Genomic DNA, 7,984 nt, shown 5'->3' with positions numbered 1-7,984 from the left:
TGTGTGTGTGTGTGTGTGTGTGTGTGTGTGTGTGTGTGTGTGTGTGTATATGGGGTAAGGGGAATCCTAAGATAATTTTGGAGAACTTTAAGGAACCGTCAAAATGCTTCATGAAAAAATGTTACCACCCCTGTCTTCATCTCAACCAGAATTGTGCCTTTAAACCTCATGTAAAATCTCCGAAGTGCAGTCTTCCCCAGCCATTTACAAATATTGATTGTGCAAACAACTGGTGTAGCAATATATTGTATGCTATGGAGGACACAAATCCATACTGCATGATCCCTCCAAGAAGTTTTTCTATAGTTTGGAAGAGTGAACATAATATTTTTTTTTCAAAGTACATGAAACAAGTTCTTTAGATAAAGATGTCTATATAGATATACGTGCCTGATCCTAATAGTTGATCCTATTACAAGGCAGTATATAATTAATTTACATGAGTTTAAAAGAATGAGTGACCTGAGGCCAGAGTAGTCATTGGAAAGATAGCGTCTTATATATTAGATTAGTAGAGGAAAGCACTTTCAGAGGAAGAAAATGTATTTAGCAAACATATATAGATCTGTAGGAACATATGACTTGCTTGAGAAATTGTAGAACACGTTAATCTGGTAAAGAAGTTATACATAGAGATGAGACTAGCCCATTGAAGTCAGAGTATGAAGCATTTTTTAAAGCCAGGATAAAGAGTTTGTGTGTTCTTTCTTTGAATATATTAGAAGCTGTTGATGTTTTCTGAGTAGAAGATGTAAAAGGGACTACTTAGACTTGGTGGTCTAAGAGCAGATTGAAGGAAGAGAGGAAACAGAACCTGATTAGAAAGTGATTGTAAGGATGGAGAAATGGCATTGTGAGATCTTGATGAAGGTATGATTGGGGAAAAAAAAAAGATGGAAAGACATTTCCTCAAGGAGGTTAAGTGAAGTAGAGGAAAAATTAAGAAATGTTCTGAGATGCTGAGTCTGAATTACAAGGGGCAATGTTGTCGTATTGCCAGAAATACAAAATATGAAGTAATACTGGAAACTCAGTGAAAAGGCACACTAGGTATCAGAAAGTACATAAGAAGTGATTCATCTAGGGGTACAGATTTGGAAAGCTTCTGCCTGGAAATCATAAAGTATTCCAAGGAAGTGTGAATAAGCTCAGGAAGGGTGTGGGTAAGAAAAGACATCTGAATTTCCATACTTGGTAAAGGACCAAAACATGCCTTAAAAGAAGATAATGATAGTACTTTCAGAAAGGTACAGAGAAGCAACAAAAAGCCCAAAAGGGCAGTGTTCAAAGAAATAGATAAATGCTGTGGAGGTCAAGGAGAATAAGAACCAATAAAACATTGTATTTGACTGTTAGGGAGGACAGGTGGGGAGAGAGAGGCAGACATGGATACATCCATTTATTGAATGGTTATAATAAGCCAGCCAGACTTGGTGGTAGATTGTTTTACATCCATGATTTTATTTCTTCTTCAAAATAAGACTATGTCCTTGGTTTTTAGATGAGGAGACGAACGCAAAACTTAAGTTTTCTGGTTCAAGATTCAAGCCCAAGTCATAAAACTTTTTCCTATATCATGGTAAAGGCCATCTGTAAAAGAAATGGGCAAGTCAATTGTGGACTGTAGTTTGCTGTTGCCTCTTAAATGTTGTCAGAATAAAGATAATTATCCCACTATTTCTCTATTCATAGTCAGATCTAAGGATTTGGCATCCTATTCTCAATAGAGCTTTGGTAGAAAGGGACCTTTGAATTTATCTAACTTTATATGAAATGTATTAGAAAGTGAGGTTTAGAGGCCGTAATAACTTACTCAAGATAAGGTCAAACCTGGTTCTAGAAACTCAGAAGTCTGGACTCTGGATGCATTCTCTTTCTGCTCTTTCATACTCTCTTCTTAGAAGTAACAGGTGGTATTTATAGATGACTGCTACAACAGCCTGAGCTCCTTAGTTTGGCATCGTAATATCATTTCAGATAGATAAAGCCTACTGTAGAAATGCTTGTGACAGATAGTAGTAAGTTCTCAAGAAAGTGAAGCTGATTTAATTTTAGACCCATAACCTGTGAGTCTCTTTCCCTTTTCATTAGTTTGTATGTGTGCTCAGTCATGTCCAGCTCTTTGCAACCACCTGGACTGTAGCCCACCAAGCTCCTCTTGTCCAGGCAAGAATACTGGAGTGGGTTGCCATACCCCAAGGGATCTTCCTGACCCAGAGATCAAACCCACATCTTTTGCATTTGGGGAAGCCCTTTAATTAATTTAGTCAGATGCATTTGGAGAGGGGGCCATATCAGTCGTAAGTATCTGGGGTCACTTTTGCTTGTACAATGATGTTTTTGTTTTAATGAGGAAAGAGGGAAAGACTTAAGTGTAGTTCTACTTTATATTATTTTCAAATAATTATTTCCTGAAGAGTATCTTGAGGCTTATTTAATTTACTTTGGTAAGGGGATAGAAAATATAAATACACAGATTCAACATAAACCAGTACTTAATTTCAAGGACAAGTTATTATCTGGGGATGTTCCATTCTTATGGTAAAAGAATTCTTATAAACATTGGTGTGAAACAAAAATATGAGAAAAGCCATATTTAACTTTGCTGAGTGTCTCAAGTATGTTTTTGTAACCTATCACTTTAAGTCACTATCTCATCCAACTCTGCTGCCATTGATTTAATAACTTACCACATTAAGATAATTGATAGCTGAAGCTCGGGTTTATGGCTCACATGTTCTGCTCTGTATTTTTTCCAGACCTTTGATGAATGTGTAGCCGAAGGAGGCTCAGACTGTGCTCCAGAGAAGCTCTGGCTTCAAATCCCCTTCTTCTGTGGCCACAGCTCGGAATGCTGGTAGGGAGATAAAGTTAGCAAAATCGATAATCTACTTATTTTTTTCCATAATCTGTATTTCACAAAGGTGGATGCATTAATCAAGGGCTCAGTGTAAGGAAGTTCATGAAAGACCAGACCAAAAAAAACATGTAATTAAGTAATAACTTAGTTTTTTAGTTACCTTAAAAAGATTCTTCATGTATAAGATGCTTGCCATGATTTCTCAGATGCTGGTTTTTAAAGATTTTTGGTATTGTGTATATTGCTATATTCTAGCAGTGTTCTTAATTAGAAGTCAGGAGTCCTTTCATAAACCTCGTTTTCTCCTAAGCTTGTTTTAGCCACCCATTTTAGATCAAAAAGAGGCTTAGTGGGTAAATTATTTACCTGGTTTTACTGCTAAACTGATTTGACTTTGAGAGAAGCCAAGGTAAAATAAAAATGTTTTATCTTTAATAGAGTTTATTTCTTCAGGATGTGCTGAGTTTTCAGTTTATAAAAATAATGGTATGTATTTATTTGTTCTAGTCCATCATTTTAATAGGAAAAGTAAAAAAAAAACAAGCAAGAAACACATGCAGTTAGTCTCTTCCTTAAAACCATGAGAGACGCAAGGAATGCCTTGTGTTCTTTCCATCATCGTTTGAAATGTAGCGTTCGGTCACTGTGAACCTTAAGGTCTTACTCAGTATCAACACATAATAGAGCTGGCCCTTTGAACAACACAAGTTTGAACTTTGAGGGCCCACTTAAGCACAGATTTTTTTTTTTTTAATATGTGTTACAGTAGTTCATGATCTGTAGTCATGCACTACTGAATCCTTGCATATAAAGCTGGGGATACGGAGGGCTGACTATAAGTTATACACAGACTTTCAACTGGAGAATGGGGGATTGGGTCTGATTGGCACCCATAAACCCTCTTGTTCAAAGGTCAACTGTAATAATATAAGAAGACTTGGATGCTTCAAAAGAATGTCTTCTCAATTTTTAATCATTTCCTTACAACAGGAATCAGTAAATTACAACCTGGACACCAAATTTGACCCAATACCTGTTTTTATAAATAGTTTTTTTGAAAGACAACCATATCTGTTTATTGTCTGTGGCTGTTTTCACACTGCAGAAGCAGAATTAGGTAATTGTGACCAAGACCGTATGGCCTGTAGAGCCATCTTGGGCTTTTCCTATGAAAAGCCATAGGAAAAGCTTGCCACCCCCACCTTAGAACAATAATATATTTTTCTGTTGGGTGTTACTGAGATTTCAATTGAACTTCTTTAGGGACCTTAGAAATCAGCTTGTTTACTTCTCCAACCAGCCACAGTCCCTTAGCCATGCAGTGTGGAATCTTAGTTCCACAACCAGGGATTAAACCTTTGCCCTGGGCAGAGAAAGAACAGAGTCCTAGCTGGACCTCAAGGGAATTCACAAGTGTTAGTATTTTTTTGTTGTTTTTTTTTTCCTGGCTGTATCCTGTGGCTTGGGGAATCTTAGTTGCCCAACCAGGGATCAAATCTGTGCCCCCTGCAGTGGAAATGTGGAGTCTTATCCACTGGATCACCAGAGAAGTCCCCACCCCAGCTTTTTAGTGGCTGAGAAAACAAGTTTAGAAGGGTGAAAGACACTTGCTCAATATCATACTACTTAAAGGCAGAGCTTGGAATCAGGATTAGGAAATGTCAATGTTGAAAAGAATCCAAAGGCATAGCTTATTTAGGGCCAAATTGCTATTAACAGTCAGTAGCTGACAATGTAAAAATTAAAAGATCCGTAGCAGAGCCATTTCTTAAAAAAACATAAATTCATAAATTAAATGAAGATAACCACTACACAAAATTGCTTAGACCTTCCTAGAGAGCTCTTAAAATGAGTGAAGTTTAGAATACAGTTGACCCTTTAGCAAGGCAGGGGTTAATTCCAATATAACTTACAGTTGACCTTTTGTATTCACGATTCCTTGGATCTGCAAATTCAACTAACCATGGTTCGTGTGGTATTATACTATCTACTATTTAAAGATATTTGCATGTAAGTGAACCTGTGCAGGTCAAACCCGTGTTGTTCAAGTGTCACCTGTAAACCAAGATTAGATGCACTCATACCTAAATCAGATAGGAGGAGACATAAATATACATATTTTTCAACTGTTCATATTTTGTCGCCTAGTAAAATTTGAATTAGCCCTGCATGGTTCAGCAGAAATTGTAGACAGAGGCAAAGGATATTAAGAACAGGTGTACCTCCCGAAGGACATTAATAAAAGGGCATTAAGGCTTTGAATGAACACATGTTTATCTGTTTTTTCCATAATATACAGTGTCAAAGTCATCAAAAATACTTAGCAGATTTTACAACCAGGTTTTGTATTCTTTTTCTTTGGTTTTAGGAATGTGGGAAGCAGGTGGGCTATGGATCAAGCCAAGTATAACCTAATTAATGAATACTTTCTGGTGGGAGTAACTGAAGAGCTTGAAGATTTTATCATGTTACTGGAGGCAGCTTTACCCCGGTTCTTCAGGGGTGCTACAGAACTCTATCGTACAGGTATATAAAGGATGGTTTTTGTTTTTGTTTTTTTTTAAGCTGACTTTAACTTTGCCACTTGCAAAATATGTATTATTTGAAATCTGTTGAGTAAAACTCCAGAAAGGCAGGTATATTGTCCATTTCTCCTCACCATTTTCAATACAGAATAATACATGGCACACAGATGGTGTTCACTAAATATGTTTTGAATGAATAAATGTACATGAGATGATAATTAAAAGGCATTGTGGGTATAGTGGAAAGATACAGACTATAGTGCCAGCCTTAGAAATTGTGTGATTCTCAGTAATGCCGGCTGTGCATTCCACCCTTTAGACGTGTCTGGTGCCATTTAGGTAGGGGCAGGATCGGAAGACTGAATCATGTTGGTAATGAACCTGTGCTCTTGTCTGTTGTAATGCTCCTAAAAGTATGTTTCAGTAGCCTTGACGGTATTAAAAATCTGAAGGTGACTGTGCTGGTCCAGTCTAATCCTGACTTTTTTCCCCATATTCTTTGGTAATATACAGAGGGACTCTTTTTTTCTAGAGTATGCATATGCCCTAGCTTTTAATACGTAGGTATACAGAATAGAGGTTATGAGAAATCAGTCCAAAGTTTGAAAATAGATATTTTATATCTTTAAAAACAAACTAGTCAGAACACCAAGCATTTGAGAGTATAAAATGTACAGTGACTATCTATACTTTACCAAGTGGCAATTCTTACTTTTATTATTTGACATCTCATTAAATCTTTAACGAGGATAAAGATTTGTCTTATAAAGGAACAAATCACTGATTAGGACACTGTTTTTGCCTGAATGATTTTAAGAGGAAACAGTTATGTTACCTGCCTTCCACATGTCATCTCTTAAAATAAACAGGCATTAATTTTTATGTGTGTTCTCAGAATTTATTTACCTTTTCTCTTTTGCCTTTGTAAGTAGGAAAGAAATCTCATCTTAGGAAAACCACAGAGAAGAAACTCCCTACTAAACAAACCATTGCAAAACTACAGCAGTCTGACATTTGGAAAATGGAGAACGAGTTCTATGAGTTTGCATTAGAGCAGTTCCAGTTCATCAGAGCCCATGCTGTACGAGAAAAAGATGGAGACCTCTACATCCTCGCACAGAACTTTTTCTATGAAAAGATTTACCCTAAATCGAACTGAGTATGAGGCGTGACAGTTAGATTCTTGGACTACAACTCCAACCTTGTCTTCACCTTAGTTCTCAGCTCCACAACTTGGTTTGTTGATGGGCATATAAGACACTTTGTGTTAGGATACAGACAGTGACGTCAAGGAAGTAGATTCTGGCTGATACGTCAGTGGTCCAGGAAGTTTAAGTTTCAGCCTATTTTTTTCTGGTTAAATTTTGGTGGGAGTTATAACCTCCTGCCTGGACAAAACCTACATATCACCTAAAACAAATACCTAGCAGGTCTAATTGAAGGCTAGATGCAGCTACAGAAAAGTTCTGATACTCTGTTTTTGATAAAGCATCTTTTTCAACTAACCATTAATGAAGATGAACCCATCTGCTGCTTCTCCTGGAGGTTTGGGCTGTACTCCTCTACTTGCTAGTGTTATTAACTGTTTGGCAGGGTGTGCTTTGGTTTCAAATGTTTGATCATGATTGCTAAAAATGTTTTTGCTGTAGTTGGAATTGCCCATATTTATGTGGGTCATTTTAATTTTCTTTTAAAAGATGATTATTGGTGTTAAAAACCAATTTAAATCATTATTAATACTGTAAAAAGAAAGCAGTATTTCTTATTCCTGTCTCCCCAGTATCTAAGATTGGGGAAACACTTCAGAGAATATTGACATTGCCTAAAGTTCTTTTTTTTTTCTTTTTCACAAAAATATTTTCCTTTAAGAAAGATTTTTTCATCATGTTTAATGGGAAAAAACTAATATGTAATATAAACAGTCCAGTAGGGAAATTTTGACTGTTTATCTTTTAGATCATATATTTTTTCCTCAAAATCTGTACATATTCTTGTGATGTTTTCAAAAGTAGGTCCTGACATAGATTTGTCTCATCTGTGGATCCTAGAGGAGACACTCTATGGGATCCAGGTTTAAATTCAGCAGCAGCTTCTTCTAGTTCTCCAGTTATATTCTGATCTCTGCCTGCCTTTCATTAGTTCTGTCTAGTTTAATTGCCAATGACTTTCTAACCTTTAGTTCTCCCAGGTAGAGTTGCTTATGTTTTCCCAATTCTGCTTTTAATTAGAAACTTCTTAAAAGGTTTCCATCTTGGAGAGTTCAGATTCCAAGTCTTTAATTCTGAGTTCCATCTGACTTCTTCAGTTCCGTCGCTCAGTCGTGTCCAACTCTTTGTGACCCCATGGACCGCAGCACTCCAGACCTCCCTGTCCATCACCAACTCCTGGAGACTGCTCAAACTCATGACCATCAAGTCAGTGATGCTATCCAACCATCTCATCCTCTGTCGTCCCCTTCTCCTCCTGCCTTCAGTCTTTTCCACCATCAGGGTCTTTTCCAATGAATCAGTTCTTCACATCAGGCGGTCAGAGTATTGGAACTTCAGCATCAGTCCTTCCAGTTAATATTCAGGACTGATTTCCTTCAGGATTGACTAAT

General features: G+C 37.0%; 1 protein-coding gene across 2 annotated transcripts in view; it reads left to right on the top strand.

Moving 5' to 3' along the window:
- HS2ST1 (heparan sulfate 2-O-sulfotransferase 1) overlaps window positions 1-7,911 on the top strand; it is a 184,948-nt gene extending 177,037 nt beyond the window's left edge. The window contains exons 5-7 of one of the 2 annotated variants that reach the window (XM_040232389.1): window positions 2,760-2,857; window positions 5,229-5,386; window positions 6,318-7,911. In XM_040232389.1, coding sequence (XP_040088323.1) covers window positions 2,760-2,857; window positions 5,229-5,386; window positions 6,318-6,544 — 483 coding nt within the window. In that variant the 3' untranslated portion in view covers window positions 6,545-7,911. Of the gene's footprint in view, window positions 1-2,759; window positions 2,858-5,228; window positions 5,387-6,314 lie in introns of both variants that reach the window. The other variant, XM_040232387.1, reaches the window with a different exon arrangement.
- Window positions 7,912-7,984: the final 73 nt, after the last annotated feature.

Source organism: Oryx dammah, unplaced genomic scaffold (assembly GCF_014754425.2).
Source record: "Oryx dammah isolate SB20612 unplaced genomic scaffold, SCBI_Odam_1.1 HiC_scaffold_28, whole genome shotgun sequence".
Classification (NCBI taxonomy): Eukaryota; Metazoa; Chordata; class Mammalia; order Artiodactyla; family Bovidae; genus Oryx; species Oryx dammah.
This window is presented reverse-complemented; position numbering and strand designations above follow the sequence as displayed.